Genomic DNA, 26,689 nt, shown 5'->3' with positions numbered 1-26,689 from the left:
TGATTTTTCACCAGAAACTCTCCAAGCCAGAAGGCAGTAGCAGGATATATTTAAAGTGATGAAAGGGAAAAAACTACAACCAAGATTACTCTACCCAGCAAGGATCTCATTCAGATTTGATGTAGAAATTAAAACCTTTACAGACAAGCAAACGCTAAGAGAATTCAGCACCACCAAACCAGCTTTACAACAAATGTTAAAGGAACTTCTCTGGGCAGGAAACCAAGAGAAGGAAAAGACCTACAAAAACAAACCCAAAACAATTAAGAAAATGGTAACAGAAACATACATATCGATAATTACCTTAAATGTAAGTGGATTAAATGCTCCAACCAAAAGACATAGACTGGCTGAATGGATACAAAAACAAGACCCATATATATGCTGCCTACATGAGACCCACTTCAGACCTATGGACACATACAGACTAAAAGTGAGGGATGGAAAAAGATATTCCACGCAAATGGAAATCATAAGAAAGCTGGAGTAGCAATTCTCATATCAGACAAAATAGCCTTTAAAATAAAGACTATTACAAGACACAAAGCAGGACACTACATAATGATCAAGGGATCAATCCAAGAAGACATAACAATTGTAAATATTTATGCACCCAACATAGGAGCACCTCAATACATAAGGCAAATGGAAACAGCCCTAAAAGGGGAAATCAACAGTAACAGAATCATAGTAGGGAACTTTAACACCCCACTTTCACCAATGGACAGATCATCCAAAATGAAAATAAATAAGGAAACACAAGCTTCCAATGATACATTAAACAAGATGGACTTAATTGATATTTATAGGACATTCCATCCAAAAACAATATAATACATATTCTTCTCAAGTGCACATGGAACATTGTCCAGGACAGATCATATCTTGGGTCACAAATCAAGCCTTGGTAAATTTAAGAAAATGGAAATTGTATCAAGTATCTTTTCCAACCACAACGCTCTGAGACTAGATATCAATTACAGGAAAAAAACTGTAAAAAAATACAAACACATGGAGGCTAAACAATACACTACTTAATAACCAAGAGATCACTGAAGAAATCAAAGAGGAAATCAAAAAATACCTAGAAACAAATGACAATGAAAACATCACAACCCAAAACCTATGAGATACAGCAAAAGCAGTTCTAAGAGGCAAGTTTATAGCAATACAATCCTACCTCAAGAAACGAGAAAAATCTCAAATAAACAACCTAAGCTTACATCTAAAGCAATCAGAGAAAGAAGAACAAAAACACCCCAAAGTTAGCAGAAGGAAGGAAATCATAAAGATCAGAGCAGAAATAAATGAAAAAGAAATGAAGGAAACAATGGCAAAGATCAATAAAACTAAAAGCTGGTTCTTTGAGAAGATAAACAAAATTGATAAACCATTAGCCAGACTCATCAAGAAAAAAAGGGAGAAGACTCAAATCAATAGAATTAGAAATGAAAAAGAAGTAACAACGGACACCAGAAATACAAAGGATCATGAGAGATTACTACAAGCAACTATGTGCCAATAAATTGGACAACCTGGAAGAAATGGACACATTCTTAGAAAAGCACAACCTTCCAAAACTGAACCAGGAAGAAATAGAAAATATAAAGAGACCAATCACAAGCACTGAAATTGAAACTGTGATTCAAAATCTTCCAACAAACCAAAGTCCAGGACCAGATCGCTTCACAGGTGAATTCTATCAAACATTTAGAGGAGAGCTAACACCTATCCTCCTCAAACTCTTCCAAAATATAGCAGAGGGAAGAACACTCCCAAACTCATTCTATGAGGCCACCATCACCCTGATACCAAAACCAGACGAAGAGGTCACAAGAAAAGAAAACTACAGGTCAATATCTCTGACAAACATAGATGCAAAAATCCTCAACAAAATACTAGCAAACAGAATCCAACAGCACATTATAAGGATCATACACCATGATCAAGTGGGGTTTATCCCAGGAATGCAAGGATTCTTCAACATACGCAAATCAATCAATGTGATACACCACATTAACAAATTGAAGGATTAAAACCATATGATCATCTCAATAGATTCAGAGAAAGCTTTAGACAAAATTCAAAACCCATTTATGATAAAAACCCTCCAGAAAGTAGACATAGAGGGAACTTACCTCAACATAATAAAGGCCATATATGACAAACCCACAGCCAACATTGTTCTCAATGGTGAAAAACTGAAACCATTTCCTCAAGATCAGGAATAAGACAAGGTTGCCCACTCTCATCACTATTATTCAACATAGTTTTGGAAGTTTTAGCCACAGCAATCAGAGAAGAAACAGAAATAAAAGGAATCCAAATAGGAAAAGAAGAAGTAAAACTGTCACTGTTTGCAGATGACATGATACTATACATAGAGAATCCGAAAGATGCTACCAGAAACCTACTAGAGCTAATAAATGAACTTGGTAGAGTAGCAGGATACAAAATTAATGCACAGAAATCTCTTGCATTCCTATACACTAATGATGAAAAATCTGAAAGAAAAATTAAGGAAACACTCCCATTTACCACTGCAACTAAAAGAATAAAATACCTAGGAATAAACCTACCTAAGGAGACAAAAGACCTGTATGCAGAAAACTATAAGACACTGATGAAAGAAACTAAAGATGATACAAACAGATGGAGAGATATAACATGTTCTTGGATTGGAAGAATCAACATTGTGAAAATGACTATACTACCCAAAGCAATCTACAGATTGAATGCAATCTCTATTAAACTACCAATGGTATTTTTCACAGAACTAGAGCAAAAATTTGCACAATTTGTATGGAAATACAAAAGACCTCGAATAGCCAAAGCAATCTTGAGAAAGAAAAATGGAACTGGAGGAATCAGGCTCCCTGAATTCAGACTATACTACAAAGCTATAGTAATCAGGACAGTATGGTACAGGCACAAAAACAGAAATATAGATCAATGGAACAGGATAGAAAGCCCAGAGATAAACCCACACACATATGGTCACCTTATCTTTGATAAAGGAGGCAAGACTATACAATGGAGAAAAGCCAGCCTTTTCAATAAGTGGTGCTGGGAAAACTGGACAGCTAGGTGTAAAAGAATGAAACTAGAACACTCCCTAACACCATACACAAAAATAAACTCAAAATGGATTAAAGACATAAATGTAAGGCCAGACACTATAAAACTCTTATAGGAAAATAGAGGCAGAACTTTGTGACATAAATCACAGCAAGATCCTTTATGACCCACCTCCTAGAGAAATGGAAATAAAAACAGAATAAACAAATCAGACCTAATGAAACTTAAAAGCTTTTGCACAGCAAAGGATACCATAAACAAGACCAAAAGATAACCCTCAGAATGGGAGAAAATATTTGCAAATGAAGCAACTGACAAACGATTAATCGCCAAAATATACAAGCAGCTCATGCAGCTCAATATCAAAAACACAAACAACCCAATCCAAAAATGGGCAGAAGAAGACCTAACTGGACATTTCTCCAAAGAAGGTATACAGATTGTCAACAAACAAATGAAAAGATGCTCAACATCACTAATCATCAGAGAAGTGCAAATCAAAACTACAATGAGGTGTCACCTCACACCAGTCACAATGGCCAACATCAAAAAATCTACAAACAGTAAGTGCTGGAGAGGGTGTGGAGAAAAGGGAACCCTCTTGCACTGTTGGTGGGAATGTATATTGATACAGCCACTATGGAGAACACTATGGAGGCTCCCTAAAAAACTAAAAATAGAACTACCATATGACCCAGCAATCCCACTACTGGGCATATACCCTGAGAAAACCATAATTCGAAAAGAGTCATGGACCACAATGTTCACTGCAGCACTATTTACAATAGCCAGGACATGGAAGCAACCTAAGTGTCCATCAACAGATGAATGGATAAAGAAGATGTGGCACATATATACAATGGAATATTACTTACTCAGCCATAAAAAGAAACGAAATTTAGTCATTTGTAGCGAGGTGGATGGACCTAGAGTCAGTCATACAGAGTGCAGTAAGTCAGAAAGAGAAAAACAAATACCGTATGCTACCACATATATATGGAACATTAAAAAAAAAACACAGTTCTGAAGAACCTAGGGAATAAAGACGCAGGCGTAGAGAATGGACTTGACATGGCGAGGGGGAAGGGGAACCTGGGGCGAAATGAGAGAGTGTCATGGACTTATATATACTATCAAATGTAAAACAGATAGCTAGTGGGAAGCAGTTGCATAGCACAGGGAGATCAGTTCGGTGCTTTGCGACCACCTAGAGGGGTGGGATAAGGAGAGTGGGAGGGAGACGCAAGAGGCAGGGGATATGGGGATATATGTATGCATATAGCTGATTCACTTTGTTACACAGCAGAAACTAACACAACACTGTAAAGCAATTATACTCCAATAAAGATGTTAAAAAAAAATGGAAGTATTTCTGCTCTAATGCAACACACGCATTACTGGAAAACTGTACCTGCTGCAAAACTGTGAACTTAAAAATAATAAGGTATGTGAGAAAAACAGGGTGGGAACAAACCTAAAAACCTATGCAGTTTTGTAAACAGAGGACTAACAAAACAATAGCAATACTAAGAGTACCAGAACAATTAAATCTCCACAGACATTTTCAGCTAGATGATACCTTTCAGCCTTAAATCCTGAGATGCTTTTTTCCTTCTTCGTGGTAAGGACACACAAGTTCTATCAGTTTTATCAAAACTATTGAATCCAGGGGATAGCTAACCCCATCAATTAAATTTTTTAGTATGGGGTGGGATCAGGAGAGGAATGTCTTCACAGTTTTTTTTCATCTGTATCCACAACTTCATCACCATAATACTGTAGAAAGTGAAGCATTCATGAAATCCTCCAAACTAGCCACTTCTTTCACTAAAGAAAGGTACTTCTGCAGGATTTTCAGCTTCTTTCTTAAAAATAGTCATGCTTTCTCTTTAATAGTATCATTTCTTTTTCAGCCCAGAACATTAATATGTTGGGGAAAACAGCATATGAACTCCCCTTTACACTGACACCATTCTCTCTATCCGATGGTGTATGAGCTAACTCACATTAAGGAAACTTATACACAGGAAAGCAAGCTGCATGGAAAAAAGCTTATTTTCAAAAAGAAACCAAAACTTGTTGAATTTAACTCTTGCTGCATGAAACTTTGTCTTAACAGTCTCCTTCTCCCTCTCCCTCTCCCTCTCTCTCTCCTTTTGGTGGAAGGGGTCATTCTACTAGTAGTTTATATTTCTTTTGAGATAAGCTTCTCTGACATTTCCAAATTTGGCATTTATCAAAACAAGACTGAATTTTTAATAAGAATATGAAGCAGGTGAAAAGCAACAATCAGGTTGTGAGTTCAAAGGCCTCACAATCATGGTATAAGGTAATGTGTAGAATCCTAGACAGAAGTCTTTTTTTTAAATATATAAATTTATTTATTTATTTATTTATTTATTTTTGGCTGCATTGAGTCTTCGTTGCTGTGCATGGGCTTTCTCTAGTTGCGGTGAGCAGGGGCTACTCTTCATTGCGGTGTGCGGGCTTCTCATTGTGGTGGCTTCTCGTTGCGGAGCACGGGTGCACAGCGTTCAGTAGTTGTGGCTCACGGGCTCTACAGTGCAGGCTCAGTAGTTGTGGTGCACGGGCTACAGTTTCTCTGCAGCATGTGGGATCTTCCCAGACCAGGGATCGAACCTGTGTCGCCTGCATTGGCAGGCGGATTCTTAACCACTGCGCCACCAGGGAAGTCCCTAGACAGCAGTCTTAAAATTAACAATTGGAATTTTTTTATATTCTTCAACATTTTAAATTGCTATTCCAATTTAGAGTCTTACTTTAGTACTCACATTACAATTTAATCAAAGGTTACTTTAGGTTTAGTGCCTCACATAATTATCATCCATTGGTCAAATGTTCTTCACTGATACTTCTTTGTATAAATTCCTTTGCCTGTCCTGACACTACTTAACAGCAGCATTCCAGAACCTGATCAATTTTTAGCCTGATCTCCAGGAAGCATCTATGTGAAAAGCCACATAAGTATCATGTACAAGATTACCCCAGAGGACTGTGGAGGCGGCTGTTGGATGTGATGGTACTAGTAAAGCAGCAGCAGCAGTGAGATGGTTGTGGTGTCTTCATCCTCCTCATCCTCACTTATATCTCTGTAGGGTATTTTAACACCTGCAGGACACTTTTTTCTTTAAACATCTTTATTGGAGTATAATTGCCTTACAATGGTGTGTTAGTTTCTGCTTTATAACAAAGTGAATCAGCTATACATATACATATATCCCCATGCAGGACACTCTTGTACCAGGATGTGATTGGATAGCCTCATATCACTTGAAAAATACATATTCAGGGGCAAAATGCAAACTATGCTTTATTAGAATAACTGAAGCAGAGAGATATCTTTAATATGCTAAAAGCTGATATTGTCACTTATGCTTAGAGAAAAAAATAATGTATAGAGAGTAATTTCCACAAAAGCAATCAGCCAAAGTGTGTAGAAATTTGGGAAGAACATCTCCTCAGAAATTAATAAAAATAACTCTCCTGTATTATGGGTGGCACCTTCGCTGCTAAAGCCGAGTAATCCCTAGACAAGTTGTAAAATACTGTTTGGAAGTCTGAATTCAGACAAATATGAGTTCTTAACTTTAAATGTAAAAACGGATGTGTATGTGTTTGTTTCTTCGTTCCTTTGTGAATCAAAGTATCATAGGTCAGGAGGATCTGGTTTACAATGTCCTTTCAGTTCTCAAACATTTAGATTTGTTCCTTTTATATCTTAACCTTTTACTTTTAAATAATTTCAGGCTTATGGAAAGGCTGTAAGAAGATTATTTAAAAATTCCCATTTACCATTAACCCAGACTCCTCAAATGCTAACTGTGCAAAAGAGATGTCCCTTTACCTTTGAATATGTCAGATTGTACTTCTGCAAAACGAGGACATTCTCTTAATTAAATACAAGTATCAAAATCAGGAAATTACCATTACTGACAGAATACTATTTTCTAGTCTACAAAAATTTTTTTAGAAGAAATGCAAATGTTTTTTATTTTATTTTAATTTTTTTTAAATTTTTTGTCTACGTTGGGTCTTCATTGCTGCCTGCGGGCTTTCTCTAGTTGTGGCAAGCGGGGGCTACTCTTCATTGCGGGGCACGGGCTTCTCATTGTCATGGCTTCTTTTGTTGTGCCACACAGGCTCTAGGTGCACAGGCTTCAGTAGTTGTGGCGTGTGGGCTCAGTAGTTATGGCTCGTAGGTTCTAGAGAGCAGGCTCAGTAGTTGTGGTGCACGGGCTTAGTTGCTCCGCAGTATGTGGGATCTTCCCGGACCAGGGATTGAACCCATGTCCCCTGCATTGGCAGGCGGATTCTTAACCACTGCACCACCAGGGAATTCTCTGAGTCTACAAAATTTATTCAGATTTTCTCTGTTGTCCCAATAATGTCCTTTATAACAACAACAAAAAAATTCTGGATCATTTCAGTTTTCATGTCTCTAGATACCTGTAATCTGGAACAGTTCCCCAGTCTTTTTTTTGTCTTTCATGACATTGACACTTTTTTCTTTTTTTTTTTTGCGGTACGCGGGCCTCTCACTGTTGCGGCCTCTCCCGTTGCGGAGCGCAGGCTCAGGACGCGCAGGCTCAGCGGCCATGGCTCACGGGCCCAGCCGCTCCGCGGCATGTGGGATCTTCCCGGACCGGGGCACAACCTGCATCCCCTGCATCGGCAGGCGGACTCCCAACCACTGCGCCACCAGGGAAGCCTGACATTGACACTTTTAAAGTATACAAGCCAGTTATGTTGTAGAAATCCTGCATTTGGCTTTGTCAGATGTTTCATCAATGAGACTCAGCTTGTGCTTTTCTGGCAGAACCACAGCAGTGATACTGGGTGCTTCTAAGAGCATCCTATCAATAGGCAGGGTTATCAGCCTCTCTCTTTACTGGTGATATGGATTTGATCACTTGGTTAAAGTGGTATCTGACAGGTTTCTCCACTGTAAGGTTACTATGTTTCCTTTGTAATTAATAAATATCTTATGGGGAGATTACTTTCAGACTATGTCAGTATCCTATTTCCAATAATCTTTTACCCACTAGTTTTTTTTTTTTTTTTTTTTTTTTTTTTGCGGTATGCGGGCCTCTCACTGTTGTGGCCTCTCCCGTTGCGGAGCACAGGCTCCGGACGCACAGGCTCAGCGGCCATGGCTCACGGGCTTAGTTGCTCCGCGGCATGTGGGATCTTCCCGGACCAGGGCACGAACCCGTGTCTCCTGCATCGGCAGGCGGATTCTCAACCACTGCGCCACCAGGGAAGCCCCTACCCACTAGTTTTAACATAGATTTTTTTTCTTAATTCTCTGCTTTACAGAACTTTGAGTTTAGCATGAAGCTCCTCTATCTCATCTCTACCTGAGGGAAAAAAAAAAAAAGAATGCTACAGGCAGCATCCACTCTGCTCTCAGTTCTTTGAGGCATAGTTAAGAACTCAGAAATACACTCAACCTCTAGAGCAGGAACACAAAAGGACACTCACAAATAAAGAAGAAACCAAATCTATCTTTCTTTCATATGAAAACGGCAGTATACACTTGAGGGATTTTGAGCTGGCAGTTGACAGCTGTATAGCATTCCTTGTCTTCAGTGCTCAGGAAGCAAAAATCCAGTATTGTATTGAGTTTTATATCAAAATTCCTATACTTCACAGTTAAAAAACTCATTAGGAAGAGTAATATATGTCTGGCAGCAATAAGATGAATACTTTAAACATTTTTCTTGAAATTTTTAGTAATTTAAAATATTTCAACTGTTATCATTTTTTCAGAAAAGACTTCCCTCCCCCCTTCCAAGAAAAGAGTTCTCAGGTGAATTTTCAATCCCCCCTCTTTTCTACATCCCCTCCTCTGACTTAAAAGTTCTTTTTCCTCCCCTACTCAAGACCTATATTCCTAGAGTGAAGCAATCTGGTGAAATCTGACAAAAGGTGAAGGGGTGGATGAGAGCTCTTCTAATCCTAGATTCTATAAACCCATCCTTACCTGCTGTGGAAAACAGGTGCGGACTGAGTGCTCTGTGTAACCAAAAGATGGCCCTTCAAAGACAGCTGTTGGGAGCTTCAGAACTTCCTTCAGAAACTGGTCAAACTTGCTAAATATCATTAAGCCATTGGAATCTGACATCTGGGAGAAAACATCTATGAGAACAAAACCAAATAAAGTCAAACTATAAGGAAATATCAACTCTTTATATACAGCTCTATGTCATTTGTATACCAGTCCAAAAGCCTCATTAAAAAGTATCATAAAGTTATTATGATTTTTAGTTAACATGAATTCTCATTCTCATTAACACTGTGTAGTTACTTTGCTGATGAGGCCCCTCTTTCCCACCCACTTAATATTCTACCTAAACATCACATAACCACTCATGTACATCTACCTACCTACTCTTTTTGAGCATACGTAACTGGATAATATATAACTTTTTATTTTATCTATTTACACCTCACTTTATTCCAAGAAGAATTTGTAGCAGCATATCTTTATCTCTTACATTTATGTACATATTTATATAAGACATATACATCTTTGAGTGTATGAATATATTTGCATATTGGTGATAGGGTATGAAAGAAATTATATTGTATTTGCATATTCATATACTAATGATGTAATATATTCCTATGTAGTATGTTTATTTAAAATATTCCATTTAGTAAGTTCCAGAGTAGAATAAAAAGAACTCATATAATCTCTTCTATCACAAGATACTCTGATACTATAAGATCCTATTTTTACATAAAGTCTGACCCAAGCAGCTAGAAAGACAGTTCCAGTAATACTACTATTTCTTTATCTCCTTGTAGAGAGTTTCCTAACTCCAGTTAGTTATCTCTCTCTTCTCACCCATAACTGGGGAGAAAAAGAAAAATAACCAGGAGCTCAAAACAACTTGACAACTTTAACCTAAGCTTTCTTTTCAAACTATTCAGCTTTCTTACAAACAAATCAGTGAGTTAAATATGCAGAGAAAAATAATTTCCTGAGGCCTTTCCAAACATGGTATTAAAAAAATCATATTCTATATATTCATAATGAACAGGTATATTAGAAATACATATGTATCCCAAAGCACCAGGTGTAGGAAAAAAACAACCATTAAACTACATTAATCAAAGAAAGATAAAACTTAGATCATCAACTCCACAGGGTAACTTTTAAGGCATCAGAAAACATGAAATTATCAAGGAATGAAAATCTCCAGCACATTCCTCTCATGACAGCTGCTAGTTTGTAGCTGAGGGAAAAGTACTAAATACCCATGAGGTGGGGAAAATCCAAGAAGAGGCTAAAAGAAGTATGGTCGTAGTAGAAAGTAAAATCAATTAATTAACAAACACATACTAAGTTCTTACTAAGTAGTCCAAGTGCCAAGTACTCTGCTAGGTGTTTTGAAAAACAACAAAGAAGTATGATACATGGTCCTTATCCCCCCCCAAGAAACTTTCAACATAGCTGGAAAAAATAAGATACACATGAAGCAAAGAAGAATAAAGCACTAAGCTGACTCTAAATAGAACAGAAAGAAGGGAGGCATAAGATATTTGTTAAACCTCACCATTCGCCTGGCACCACAACAGGTAACTATGGCTGAGAGACACCCAATATCCTGATCTCCTTCCTTAGTAACAGAACACTAATTTTATTTTGTGCAGCAATGTACCCAACTAAGGGATTAAACTTTGAAGCCTTCTTCTAACAAGTTGCAGTCATGTGACTAGGTGTTTGGACAATGAGACTATAAGCAGAAGGGTTGTGAGAGACTTCCTAAGAAGGCTGGTTTTAGGCAGCTTTTTAAAGAAAGCTGACTGCACTGGAAATAGACCCTTTCTTCCTTCCTCCTTTTGCTGTCTGGAAGGCAGCTACGATGGCTGGAGCCTCCAGCAGCCACCTTGGACTATGTGGTAATCTCAACTTTTATGTAGAAATCATACACTAGAATAATAGAAAAGAAAGATATAGAAAGCCTGGGTCCCAGATGAACATGAAACTATCATACCAGCCCTGGACTACATACTCCTGGACTTCTTTTATATACGAGAAAAATAAACTTCAACTTTGTTTAAAATACTGTTATCTTGGTTTTTGTTTTCATGTAGCAATCCCCAATATTAAGTAACACTATAGTTTACTAAACATTACCTCATTTTACTGTCACAAAAAGGTGTGTGTGTGCACATGTGTATGCACATAATTGTTTAAATTTTATAGATAAGGAAATTAGCTTAGAAAGGTTAACTTTCTCAAGGTCAAAAGTTACTAAGTGGCTAAATCAAGATTTAAACCCACACTTATCTGACTGCAAAGACATTCCATTACATCACACTTCTTCAAAATATAGTGTAGAATAGATACAAAAACACATAGGGAGGAACTGTCAAGAAAGAAATTTACAAGCTTGGCCTTGAAAAATAGAATTTGGAATGATGAGGTCAAAACAGCTGGGGGGTGGGGGTCTGGGGATACAACTAGAGAAGAACAGGATAAATAAAACAAATGAATAAATATAACAAAACAGAAAGAGACTCACAGATACAGAGAACAAACTGGTGGTTACCAGTGGGGAGGGGCAAGATGGGGGTAGGGGATGCAGAGGTACAAACTACTATGTATAAAGTAAATAAGCTGCAACGATATATTGTACAACACAGGGAAAATAGCCAATATTTTACAGTAACTTTAAATGGAGTATAATCTCTAAAAATATTGAATCGCTATGTTGCACACTTGAAACTAATATAATATTGTAAATCAACCATAATTCAATTTAGGAAAAAAAAGGAGAGTAGGATAAAAGTCTCTGTGGCAGGAATTTATATTCAATTTATATGTGTCTATTAGCGGTGGTAGGCAAGACACAGTGCGTCAAAGAGAACATTCTGACTCTGATAATTTATATTGTGAAGTAAAGGTAAATAGAAATTGAGTAAGAAAAGTATGTTATGAATGAAAACTTTGAAAGAGGAAACAATTTGGATTTGGTTTAAAAATGCTGAAGTAGGGAAGAAATATTTAGAAAGTTAGGTTTCAAGAAAATTAGACTGTTAATGACGGGCAGAATGAATAAAAGAGGAAGAATAAGACTGGCGACATCAGCTAGAAAACCCTGTAAATCATGCACAAGTAAGGAAGTGAGAGCCAGAATTACAGGAGTGACAGTATTGAGGGGAGGGCTTGGTCAACTCCAAGACATTTCAATGCAGGAAACTGAAGTTGATGGCACACTGGATTCGAGAATAAAGGAATTTCTAAAATTAGGATTATTTTAAACTTCTAGCTCAGAAAAATGCTGACAACCCTGACTGAAATAACCAAATTGAAGATAAAGATACTTAGCTTTGAACAGAACTGTATTTGAACTAATCAGCAAATTTCCAAGTAGAACCATCCTGTAGGCAGTCAGAAGCAGAGTACTGGGCCGCAGTTCGAGACAGCAGATACAGAGTTTTGAAGATACTACCAATGACGTGAATAACTGATGCCCTTTGAAGGAGGGAATAGCATCATGACTTAATTTTCCAATAGCTGGCTGCTGTTCTCATAATGAAGAAATAATCATCCATTAAACCTGAATGAAAACTAAGGGGAAATATGGGATGTGGCAGACACTGCAAGGTGCCTACTACTCAGTATCTATTTTCCCATTTTCACTCCTGAACTGAACTCTGATTAGAATGGCAATGTGTTCCCCTTAAAAATTACTTCCCAGACTCCTGAGCACGTCGTAATTCTGAAGTGAATTTGTGGAAAAGCTTTTGCTTTCCTGATACAGGCATCTCTTTCTTCTTTCTACTTAAAATGAGAATAAGGCACAGTAAAAAGCAGTCACTTATAATTCTAGGAGGAAAGCCATACGGCAGAGCAGGAAGACAGGAGGAACCCAAGTCTCTGATGACACCCCTGAGTCATGGTACCAACCTTGAACTTGCCAGCCTCTGAACTTATTGTTGCATGAGAAAAATAAATCCCAATGGTTTTATGCCACTGTTAAGTCAAGTTTTCTGTTGCCACTCAATGTATTCATAACGGAGAAACTAACAAGTTAACTAATGGTAGAAATATTCAAGACCAGAGACTTCAGCTACCAAGTATATATTGATAAATACACATATGTATAGCTTCCAATCACAAAAACATACGTGTATACATCCACACCACCAAATCTATACCTAACTCATTCAGAGCAATAAAGGAGTGATTAGATAGTGAAATGACTAACTTCCCCCTCAAAAATAGTATTACTTTCAGGTATACTTAGTTACTAGGTCATAAAATAGATTCAAAGTAGTAAAAAAAATTTTTAATCAATGAAAAAAGAAACTATAACTTAATAGGGCCACAGTACACTAGTAAGAGAACAAGCAGAAACATGTTTGTTGGTTGGTTGGTTTTAAGAGAAAAACTGGTAGATCTCAAAACTGTTAAGTAATTAATTACTTAGAAGTCATGACTTCTAGAGTTACTTGTTTAAAACAGTTTTTTTGTTTTTTGTCTTTTTTAGATTAGGCTTCTCATATCTGTAACAAAAACACTGAAAATAATTGCTAATTTTTTATTGTAAATGAAATATAACAATTCTAAACGTGATTTACTATATACATATAAAAGCACCTTACCAGAGAAATAAATAAGAGACAATTTAATAAAAACATCCCCCAAATTAAACTAGTCCTTTAATTAAAGCCCTAAACCCTTCTGGCATTAAGGGAATAAACTGCTTCCCAGATCACTGGTTAATTTCCCCAATAATTCTCTTTCTATTTATACATCTCTGAAAGAAGGTATGCTAATTTCCCATTAGTTGTTTCCAGATGAAAATACAGGCTTTCTCCCTTGTGAAAAACCCACAATCAAGCCCTTACACGCACACATGTACAAACTTTTAAAAATATTCTGTCCTTTGTGTAGTGGCAAAATAATTTTACTATTCTACCATCTTCACATATGTTTCAAATTTTTTTCTGGTGATAATGACCCTGGCTTTACTCATTGCATCTAACCATGTATCCACTCCCCTCTCATCCCCACGTGACCAAACATATACTTTTGCAAGATGATAGGGCTGTTTACAATAAAGATTCAAGCCTATAGAAAAGAAGGCCATTTTCTTCTATATGTTAGTTTTCCTGGCAAACGTCCCTCATCTTCTCCTGTCATCTTTCTACCAACTGAGCAACCTAACCCACAAAGAATGTATACACATCTGCACGTTTATAAATATCTGTATGTAACTGAATCCAAGTGCATATTTTATTCCCAAACTCATGAATATTCCTACATCAGTCATTAAGTCAGAGAGAGGCTGGAGGATGGGATTCAGCCATGCCTTGGGCTTCTAGTGTTGACTGAGTCAGGAACTACCTTAGACAAGTCTCCAGGCCTTGGCTTTTGTTTATCTTTTTCTTTTTCATAAAATGCTTATGTACAACTCCTTTCTTACTTGCTTCTAGCTCTAAAACATTTTGGTTATATGAGAAATGTGAATATGGGCAAATATTCAGATTGAAGAGTCACTTCAGGCTAATGAAGTGAAGAGATGATTAACAGAAACCAGTCAGGATAAATATGCAGTGACAGGTGGTTAGGAGACTGTAAGAGAGGATGCTAAATTCTGAACAGGTGAAACTGCTTAATTATAACTTCAAAGGTTGGCTCCCTACAGTTTGTTAATGAAACATCAAGGAAGCAAACAATTGAAATGTTAGAACTGCCAGTTCTGAGAAAGAACACCTCAGGTCATCTTTTCTCTGGCTGCTCAAAGTGCGGTCTATCAAAAACATGCAAAAACAATAAGTAATATAAATTATTAGTATAAAACCATTATTATGCTACAACCCAGAGAAAATACCTAACAGTGTTATCATTTTGGTATATTTCTTTCTTTTTCTATGTGCATAATAAATTTTTATTTAAAACTATATTACATTTATGCATTTTGATCTGAAGCATATTTTTTTTTCCTGGTATGCGGGCCTCACACTGCCGCGGCCTCTCCCCTTGCGGAGCGCAGGCTCAGCGGCCATGGCCCACGGGGCCAGCCGCTCTGCGGCACGCGGGATCCTCCCGGACCGGGGCACGAACCCGCGTCCCCCGCATCGGCAGGCGGACCCCCAACCACTGCGCCACCAGGGAAGCCCCTGAAGCATATTTTTAAAGGCAGTATATTCAATTGTGTCAGTATCCCAAAGTGTAACTGAGCTCTCACTTTTGGACACTAAAGCTGTTTTAAGTCTTCATATATTATAAAAAGTGTTGCAACAAATATATGTAAAACCTGGGGTACACCTCTGATTAATTCCTCATGATAAACTCAAGAAGCAGGTTGAGTCACTGGATACAAATATTCTTATAGCCTTTCTGACACACTGTGAGTGTTAGACTGCCCTTCAAAATGGTGGCACCAATTTTCTAAAGGATTTAAAAATAAATTGCATGAATCATCTTCTCCTATCTTTCAGTGCAAAACAGATGGGGTTTGCATAAGAGATAAGTTTCGTAGAAAACAGCAGAATTAGACAAAGTAAATAAATCACATAGTTAAATTAGTTGATAATTAGTATGTTTTAATAAATAATGGGTTTTACAGTCTGTAAATTTTGTTTCTCTGAGTTATTTTTTGGGTTTCTGACATTATTGAGTTTTCATCATGCTGATAATCAAAAAGTCTGTACTCTGATTATAAATCACCGGTATTTAGAATCCTGACTTAAGTTGCCTTTGAATCTAGGATACAGTCCCTAACAGCCACAACAGTTAACCATTTATCTATAAATGAATGATACCTGGGGACAGAAACTCTCTTAAGAGAGACCTGAAAAGTCTAATTAAGAAATGTTTCTGGACTTCCTTGGCAGTCCAGTGGTTGGGACTTTGCCTTCCAATGCAGGGGGTGCAAGTTCGACCCCTGGTTGTGGAGCTAAGATTCCACACTGCCTCACAGCCAAAAAACCAAGACGTAAAACGGAGGCAATATTGTAGCAAAATCAATAAAGACTTAAAAAAAAAAAATCTTAAAAAAGGAAATGTTTCAAACTAAAAACACAAGTATTGGTTAAGTCATTTAAAATGCCCTCTTGACACTAAAACAAGCAAACAAAGACAGATTAAGGAAAAAGGGGAAAAAATTAAAGGAAAAAATTCTAAAATAAGAGGTAAAAAGCAAAAAGATAAAAGTAGAAATGCTGAGGCATATTCCATAAATTAGAAAAATCTAACTTAATGGGAACATTAACAGAGGTAACAGAAGTAGAGTCAGTGGGAGGAGGCTGCAGAAACTAAGAACAAAGACAAGGGAAGAAGTAGGAAGAAAAAAGTGAATAAATGGTCATATATCATTTTATGTTACAATACAGCGTTATAGCTACCTTCTTCTACACTATTATTCAGCCACCTCAACTAAGTAGGACACAGCTGTGACTAGAAAGCAAGGGAAAAAGGATTCTCACAATAGCCAAAACTATGTAAGTGAGTGCTTCTCTCAATACGAGTAATCACTTCATCCATACTCTAACAGAATAGAATGTTAAGAAGGCTAGTTATGTTTTCTCTGTCAGTAGCATTTGAAAAGTAAATCAGAAGCAAAAGGAGGCTGCTTGGGACTGGTCCACTGATAATACCATCACATTTACCAGCGATAAAGGACATGTACACACACATACACAAGCATACACCATCACCACCACCACCAATGACAAAAAGTTCAAAAGCTGAAAAAACACAGCAGTCTGAAAACATGAAAAGGGACACACAACCCAGAGCCTCACAATTAGCCCTAAAAGCATCAGAGAATGACATCCCTAAGAGATAAAAAATATTTAAATTATGACCAGTGAGCTCTGTTAAAACAGAAGGCACAGACCACACTTAAAGCATTTTCCACCCTAGATGATTAAAACAAAAAAGTAGAGATAGGCTTCAATACCTGAAAGTGTTACTTAGGTTAAACATCTCACTCTCTAGTCAAGATAATTACAGTACAATAAAAATAATGAAAACAGGGGGACTTCCCTGGTGGTGCAGTGGTTAAGAATGCACCTGCCAATGCAGGGGACACTTGTTTGATCCCTGGTCTGGGAAGATCCCACATGTCACGGAACAGCTAAGCCTGTGAGCCACAACTACTGAGCCTGCACTCTAGAGCCCAAGAGCCACAACTACTGAGCCCATGTGGCACAACTACTGAAGCCCACGTGCCCATGCTCTGCAACAAGAGAAGCCACTGCAATGAGAAACCTACGAACTGCAACAGAGTAGCCCTCACTCACTGCAACTAGAGAAAGCCCACACGTAGCAACGAAGACCTGACACAGCCAAAAAAAAAAAATTAATTAATTAAAAAAAATAATAATAATGGAACAGAGCAACAGATGGTAAAGACACCATAATTTTGAACGTGAAGAAGATAAAGAAACCAAATTTTAAATCTATCTGAATCATGTAAACATGCTATTAAGTGACCTAGTGTGGCTTGTATTTCTGTACACAATGTGTAACAATATGGTATTGAGAGCGCACTGACATGTCACATTTGCCTAGGTATGTGTACTTTTGTGCCACTTGAATATTGGTCACTTGTGCTCCTCTAAGAAATTCAAAAGCCACATAAATAAACAAACAAACAAAAAAACCCACCTGCTATCACCTGGATCCCTTCAATACTTCACACAGAACTAGGATTTGCACCTTTTCACTAATAGCTACAACAGATAGCTGCAGTAATTTTAGTTCTCAATCAACAATTTATATTTGGCAAAATTTTAGCACTTACTATGGGCCAGGTACCAGCTCTATATAAATGTAGCAAATTTAATCATAGAAACTTAAAGAGTCCAGAATCATCTAGAATGTGCAGTTACAAAATCAATTTTCAACCAGTTTCTCCAGTCCTAATAAAAATAGCAATGTATATTTCTTTATCTGGTACCATCATTGTTAAAAAAAAAACAGAAAAAAATCACAACTTTCTTTTTCTCTGTGAATGAAATATAATTTTATCCATATTATATTATCACCCTCAGAAAAACACCATGTTAGAATTAAGAAAATATGAAGAAATTTCAGCCCAAAAGAGTAATAGTTTGTGGTACCATGTGAAAAAAACTCAGAAGAGTATTTAAATAAAACCATACTTTTTTTCTGCCAAAACTGTGTTTTACAATGCAGCTGATTTTGAAATGAGATAACCAGATAACACTGACCAAATATACTAAGACCTTTCTTTAGACATCTAAATCTGTATCTAGTGAGTCTTCTAGCTTTCTAACTTTTAATGTCATGGTAACACGTAAGAAAAAGCCCAGAAAACAAACATGCACCCATGAAGTAATCTTGCCCAAAAGCTTGTACTTGAATCTGTTGAAGGCTCTGTGTCTTTCAATTAAAATAAAAAATGTAGGGCACAGAGGAACATCACAGGGATGCAATCATCAAAATCTAGTCCATGAGAAATGCCACAAGACAGATGAGCCAGTTTCTTCAACAAATCAACTTCACAGGTTTTCTCAGCACTTCATGAAAACCCACAGCTTCAATCTCACCTCTGTGAAACCTGCTAGAGTTTCTTACTCCACGGATACTTGTATTAGGGCACTTTGATTGTGTGTCTCCCAGTACAGGATGAGCATAGTGGAGTACAAAAGAGTAGCTTAGAAAGGGCACTGAAGCTACAGCCTGAGTTGAAATCCCAGCTTCGCCCCCTCAGTTAACTCATCTATAAAACAGAGAAAATACCACCTGCTGCTCAAAGAAATTTTAAGGATTCAGTGAGAAAATATATGTACAGCACCTAGCACAATGCTTGGCATATCTTAGGCAGTGAAGGACTATCTAATGAGTGAATAAATGAAAATGATAAGCAGAAAAATTAAGTAATTGTGAATTTTATCTCCTTCAACTTCATCTAACCACCTTCTAATAGTATCTAGTGAACAGTAAAATGCCAAAATGGTAAACAGTAAGAAAAAAAATTAAGGAAAGATAAGTGAATAAACAGGTTATCAATTTCTAAATAACTACACTTGAATCTAATGTACTAAAAAACAGTTCAGGAGAGGAGAGAAGATGACGGAAGACTAAGACGCAGAGATCACCTTCCTCCCCACAGATGCATCAGAAATACATCTACACGTGGAACTCCTCCTACAGAACACCCACTGAACGCTGGCAGAAGACCTCAGACCTTCCAAAAGGCAAGAAACTCCCCACGTATCTGGGTAGGGCAAAAGAAAAAAGAAAAAACCGAGACAAAGGAATAGAGACAGGACCTGCACCAGTGGGAGGGAGCTGTGAAGGAGGAAAGGTTCCCAAACACTAGAAGCCCCTTCACGGGTGGAGACTGTGGGTGGCGGAGGGGGAAGCTTCAGAGCCACGGAGGAGAGCACGGCAACAGGGGTGCGGAGGGGGAGAGATTCCCGCAGAGGATCGGTGCTGACCAGCCTACCAGCCCGAGAAGCTTGTCTGCTCACCCGCCGGGAAGGGCGGGGGCTGGGAGCTGAGGCTCGGGCTTCCCGGGAGAGGACTGGGGTTGGCTGCGTGAACACAGCCTGAAGGCATTAGTGTACCACAGCTAGCCGGGAGAGAGACCGGGAGAAGTCTGGAGCTGCCGAAGAGACAGGAGACTTTTTCTTGCCTCTTTACTTCCTGGGGCGCCAGGAGAGGGGATTAAGCGCGCTGCTTAAAGGAGCTCCAGAGACGGGCGCGAGCCGCGACTATCAGCGCGGACCCCAGGGACGGGCATAAGACGCTAAGGTTGCTGCTGCGGCCACCAAAAAGGCTGTGTGCGAGCCCAGGTCACTATCCACATATCCCCTCCAGGGAGCCTGTGCAGCCCGCCACTGCCAGGGTCCCGTGATCCACGGACAACTTCCCCGGGAGAACGCACGGCGCACCTCAGGCTGGTGCAACGTCACGCCGGCCTCTGCCACCGCAGGCTCGCCCCGCATCCGTACCCCTCCCTCCCCCTGGCCTGAGCCAGAGCCCCCGAATCAGCTGCTCCTTTAACCCCGTCCTGTCTGCGCGAACAGCAGACGCCCTCAGGCGACCTACGCGCAGAGGCGGGGCCAAGTCCAAAGCTGAACCCCGGGAGCTGTGTGAACAAAGAGGAGAGGGAGAAGGTCTCTCCCAGCAGCCTCAGAAGCAGTGGATTAAATCTCCACAATCAACCTGAAGTGCCCTGCATCTGTGGAATACCTGAATAGACAGCAAATCATCCCAAGTTGAGGAGGTGGACTTTGGTAGCAAGATATATTATTATTTTCCCCTTTTTCTCTTTTTGTGAGTGTGTATGTGTGTGCTGCTGTATGAGATTTTGTCTGTATAGCTTTGCTTTCACCATTTTTCCTAAGGTTCTGACCAACCTGGTTTTTTTGGTTTTGTTTTTTTACTTTTTAAAATTTTTCTTCTTAATAATAATTTTTTATTCTAATAACTTTCTTTTATCCTACTTTATCTCCTTTCTTTCTTTCTTCCTCCCTTCCTCTCTTCCATCCTGCCTTCCTTTCTTCCTTCCTTCCATCCTTTCTTCCATCCTTCCTTCCTTCCTTTCTTCCTTCCCTTTCTTCCTTCCTTCCTTCCTTTCTTTCTTTCCTTTCTACTTTTTCTCCCTTTTATTCTGAGCCGTGTGGATTAAAGGCTCTTGGTGCTCCAGCCAGGCATCAGGGCTGTGTCTCTGAGGTTGGAGAACCAACTTCAGGACACTGGTCCACAAGAGACCTCCCAGTCCCACGTAATATCAAACGGTGAAAGTCTTCCAGAGATCTCCACCTCAACACCAAGACCGAGCTTCACTCAACGACCAGCAAGCTACAGTACTAGACACCCTATGCCCAACAACTAGCAAGATAGGAACACAACCCCATCCATTAGCAGAGAGGCTGCCTAAAATCATAATAAGGCTACAGACACCCCCAAACACACCACCAGACATGGACCTGCCCACCAGAAAGACAAGATCCAGCCTCATCCACAGGAACACAGGCACTAGTCCCCCCAACCAGGAAACCTACTCAACCCACCGAACCAACCTTAGCCACTGGGGACAGACACCAAAAACAACGGGAACTACGAACCTGCAGCCTGCAAAAAGGAGACCCCAAACACAGTAAGACAAGCAAAATGAGAAGACAGAAAAACACACAGCAGATGAAGGAGCAAGGTAAAAACCCACCAGACTTAACAAATGAAGAGGAAATAGGCAGTCTACCTGAAAAAGAATTCAGAATAATGATAGCAAAGATGATCCAAAATCTTGGAAATAGACTAGACAAAATGCAAGGCATTTAACAAGGACTTAGAAGAAATAAAGAGGAAGCAAGCAATGATGAGCAACACAATAAATGAAATTAAAAATACTCTAGATGGGATCAATAGCAGAATAACTGAGGCAGAAGAACGGATAAGTGACCTGGAAGATAAAATACTGGAAATAACTACCGCAGAGCAGAATAAAGAAAAAAGAATGAAAAGAACTGAGGACAGTCTCAGAGACCTCTGGGACAACATTAAATGTGCCACCATTCGAATTATAGGGGTCCCAGAAGAAGAAGAGAAAAAGAAAGGGACTGAGAAAATATTTGAAGAGATTATAGTTGAAAACTTCCCTAATATGGGAAAGGAAATAGTTAATCAGGTCCAGGAAGTACAGAGAGCCCCATACAGGATAAATCCAAGGAGAAACACGCCAAGACACATATTAATCAAACTGTCAAAAATTAAATACAAAGAAAACATACTAAAAGCAGCAAGGAAAAAACAACAAATAACACACAAGGGAATCCCCATAAGGTTAACAGCTGATCTTTCAGCAGAAACTCTGCAAGCCAGAAGGGAGTGGCAGGACATATTTAAAGTGATGAAGGAGAAAAACCTACAACCAAGATTACTCTACCCAGCAAGGATCTCATTCAGATTTGAAGGAGAAATTAAAACCTTCACAAACAAGCAAAAGCTGAGAGAGTTCAGCACCACCAAACCAGCTTTACAAAAAATGCTAAAGGAACTTCTCTAGGCAAGAAACACAAGAGAAGGAAAAGACCTACAAGAACAAACACAAAACAATTAAGAAAATGGTAATAGGAACATACATATTGATAATTACCTTAAATGTAAATGGATTAAATGCTCCCACCAAAAGACACAGACTGGCTGAATGGATACAAAAACAAGACCCATATATATGCTGTCTACAAGAGACCCACTTCAGACCTAGGGACACATACAGACTGAAAGTGAGGGGAAAGAAAAAGATATTCCATGCAAATGAAAATCAAAAGAAAGCTGGAGTAGCAATTCTCGTATTGACAAAATAGACTTTAAAATAAAGACTATTACAAGAGACAAAGAAGGACACTACATAATGATCAGGGGATCAATCCATGAAGAAGATATAACAATTGTAAATATTTATGCACTCAACATAGGAGCAACTCAATACATAAAGCAAATACTAACAGCCATAAAAGGGGAAATCAACAGTAACACAATCATAATAGGGGACTTTAACACCCCACTTTCACCAATGGACAGATCATCCAAAATGAAAATAAATAAGGAAACACAAGTTTTAAGTGATACATTAAACAAGAGGGACTTAGTTGATATTTATAGGACACTCCATCCCAAAACAACAGAATACACATTTTTCTCAAGTGCTCATGGAACATTCTACAGGATAGATCACATCTTGGGTCACAAATCAAGCTTTGGTAAATTTAAGAAAACTGAAATCGTTATCAAGTATCTTTTCCGACCACAACACTACGAGACTAGATATTACAGGAAAAGACCTGTAAAAAAATTCAAACACATGGAGCCTAAACAATACACTACTTAATAACGAAGTGATCACTGAAGAAATCAAAGAGGGAATCAATAAATACTTAGAAACAAATGACAATGGAGACACGACAACCCAAAACCTATGGGATGCAGCAAAAGCAGTTTTAGAAGAGGGAGGTTTATAGCAATACAATCCTACCTTAAGAAACAGGAAACATCTCGAATAAATAACCTAACTTTGCACCTAAAGCAATTAGAGAAAGAAGAACAAAAAAACCCCAAATTTAACAGAAGGAAAGAAATCATAAAGATCAGATCAGAAATAAATGAAAAAGAAATGAAAGACACGACAGCAAAGATCAATAAAACTAAAAGCTGGTTCTTTGACAAGATAAACAAAATTGATAAACCATTAGCCAGACTCATCAAGAAAAAAAGGGAGAAGACTCGAATCAATAGAATTAGAAATGAAAAAGGAGAGGTAACAACAGACACTGCAGAAATACAAAAGATTATTAGAGATTACTACAAGCAACTCTATGCCAATAAAATGGACAACCTGGAAGAAATGGACACATTCTTAGAAATGCACAAGCTGCCGAGACTGAACCAGGAAGAAATAGAAAATATGAACAGACCGATCACAAGCACTGAAATTGAAACTGTGATTAAAAATCTTCCAACAAACAAAAGCCCAGGACCAGATGGCTTCACAGGCGAATTCTATCAAACATTTAGAGAAGAGCTAACACCTATCCTTCTCAAACTCTTCCAAAAGATAGCAGAGGAAGGAACACTCCCAAACTCATTCTATGAGGCCACCATAACCCTGATACCAAAACCAGACAAAGATGTCACAAAGAAAGAAAACTACAGGCCAATGTCACTGATGAACACGGATGCAAAAATCCTGAACAAAACACTAGCAAACAGAATCCAACAGCACATTAAAAGGATCATACACCATGATCAAGTGGGGTTTATCCCAGGAATGCAAGGATTCTTCAATATACGCAAATCAATCAATGTGATACGCCATATCAACAAACTGAAGGAGAAAACCCTATGATCATCTCAATAGATACAGAGAAAGCTTTTGACAAAATTCAACACCCATTTATAATAAAAACCCTGCAGAAAGTAGGCATAAAGGGAACTTTCCTCAACATAATAAAGGCCATATATGAAAAACCCACAGCCAGCATTGTTCTCAATGGTGAAAAACTGAAACCATTTCCACTAAGATCAGGAACAAGACAAGGTAGCCCACTCTCACCACTATTATTCAACATAGTTTTGGAAGTTCTAGCCACAGCAATCAGAGAAGAAAAAGAAATAAAAGGAAACCAAATCGGAAAAGAAGAAGTAAAGCGGTCACTGTTTGCAGATGACATGATACTATACATAGAGAATCCTAAGAATGCTACCAGATGCTACTAGATGCTACTAGATGCTACCAGATGCTACTAGAGCTAATCAATGAATTTGGTAAAGTATCAGGATACAAAATTAATGCACAGAAATCTCTGGCATTCTTATACACTAATGATGAAAAATCTGAGAGTGAAAATAAGAAAACACTTCCATTTACTATTACAACAAAAATAATAAAATATCTAGGAATAAACCTACCTAAGGAGACAAAAGACCTCTATGCAGAAAATTATAAGACACTGATGAAAGAAATTAAAGATGATCCAAATAGAAGGAAATATACCATGTTCTTGGATTAGAAGAATCAACATTGTGAAAATGACTCTACTACCCAAAGCAATCTACAGATTCAATGCAATCCCTATCAAACTACCACTGGCATTTGTTACAGAACTAGAACAAAAAATTTCACAATTTGTATGGAAACACAAAAGACCCTGAATAGCCAAAGCAATCCTGAGAACGAAAAATGGAGCTGAAGGAATCAGGCTCCCTGAATTCAGACTATACTACAAAGCTACAGTAATCAAGACAGTATGGTACTGGCACAAGAACAGAAATATAGATCAATGGAACAAGATAGAAAGCCCAGAGATAAACCCACACACATATGGTCACCTTATCTTTGATAAAGGAGGCAAGAATACACAGTGGAGAAAGGACAGCCTCTTCAATAAGTGGTGCTGGGAAAACTGGACAGGTACATGTAAAAGTATGAAATTAGAACACTCCCTAACACCATACACAAAAATAAACTCACAATGGGTTAAAGACCTAAATGTAAGGCCAGACACTATGAAACTCTTAGAGGAAAACATAGGCAGAACACTCTACGACATAAATCACAGCAAGATCCTTTTTGACCCACCTCCTAGAGAAATGGAAATAAAAACAAAAATAAACAAATCAGACCTAATGAAACTTAAAAGCTTTTGCAAAGCAAAGGATACCATAAACAAGACCAAAAGACAACCCTCAGAATGGGAGAAAATAGTTGTAAATGAAGCAACTGACAAAGGATTAATCTCCAAAATTTACAAGCAGTTCATGCAGCTCAATATCAAAAAAACAAACAACCCAATCCAAAAATGGGCAGAAGACCTAAATAGACATTTCTCCAAAGAAGGTATACAGATTGCCAACAAACACATGAAAGAATGCTCAACATCATTAATCATTAGAGAAATGCAAATCAAAACTACAATAAGATATCATCTCACACCGGTCAGAATGGCCATCATCAAAAACTCTAGAAACAATAAATGCTGGAGAGGGTGTGGAGAAAAGGGAACACTCTTGCACTGCTGGTGGGAATGTAAATTGATGCAGCCACTATGGAGAACAGTATGGAGGTTCCTTAAAAAACTACAAAGAGAACTACCATATGACCCAGCAATCCCACTACTGGGCATACACCCTGAGAAAACCATAATTCAAAAAGAGTCATGTACCAAAATGTTCATTGCAGCTCTATTTACAATAGCCAGGACATGGAAGCAACCTAAGTGTCCATCAACAGATGAATGGATAAAGACGATGTGGCACATATATACAATGGAATATTACTCAGCCATAAAAAGAAATGAAACTGAGTTATTTGTAGTGAGGTGGATGGACCTGGAGTCTATCATACAGAGTGAAGTAAGTCAGGAGAAAAACAAATACCGTATGCTAACACATATATATGGAATCTAAGGGGAAAAAAGGTCATGAAGAGACTAGGGGTAGGACGGGAATAAAACACAGACCTACTAGAGCATGGACTTGAGGATATGGGGAGGGGGAAGGGTAAGCTCTGACGAAGTGAGAGTGGCATGGACATATATACACTACCTAACGTAGGGTGGTTAGCTAGTGGGAAGCAGCCGCATGGCACAGGGAGATCAGCTAGGTGGTTTGTGACCACCTAGAGGGGTGGGATAGGGAGGGTGGGAAGGAGGGAGATGCAAGAGGGAAGAGATATGGGAACATATGTATATGTATAACTGATTCACTTTGTTGTAAAGCAGAAACTAACACACCATTGTAAAGCAATTATACCCCAATAAAGATGTTTAAATTAATTAATTAATTTTTAAAAAAAGTTTAATCAAAAGAAATACCATCTGATAAAGTATCGAGTGATTAAGAAAAGGGCTAAACTTGACTAAACTCGGTAAAAGTGATGAAATTTCTTTTCTAATTTAAAGTGATCAACAAATCACCTTCAAGCATAATTTTTAATAATACGGAAAACATTTTTAAAGAATTTTTTAAATGTCCACATTACTATTCTGAATCTTTTCAGTTTTGTTTTAAACTAAAAAAAAAAAAAAAAAAAAAAATTAATTCAACCAACTTTTCCATCTGAACAGTAGGTGGCATAACTTACATGCTCTG

General features: G+C 38.2%; 1 protein-coding gene across 31 annotated transcripts in view; it reads right to left on the bottom strand.

Moving 5' to 3' along the window:
• Window positions 1–26,689, bottom strand: part of DTNB (dystrobrevin beta) — a 280,987-nt gene that overhangs the window by 186,682 nt on the left and 67,616 nt on the right. For all 31 annotated transcript variants that reach the window (XR_010835611.1, XR_010835614.1, XR_010835612.1 and 28 more), the window contains exon 6: window positions 9,083–9,237. Coding sequence is in view for 24 of the 31 variants with exons in the window: in XM_067007966.1 (XP_066864067.1) it covers window positions 9,083–9,237 (155 nt within the window). In the remaining 7 variants the exon portion in view is untranslated. The remainder of the gene's footprint in view (window positions 1–9,082; window positions 9,238–26,689) is intronic.

Source organism: Kogia breviceps, chromosome 11 (genome assembly GCF_026419965.1).
Source record: "Kogia breviceps isolate mKogBre1 chromosome 11, mKogBre1 haplotype 1, whole genome shotgun sequence".
NCBI lineage: Eukaryota > Metazoa > Chordata > Mammalia > Artiodactyla > Physeteridae > Kogia > Kogia breviceps.
The sequence above is the reverse complement of the archived record's forward strand: the minus strand, read 5'-3'. Positions and strand labels throughout refer to the sequence as shown.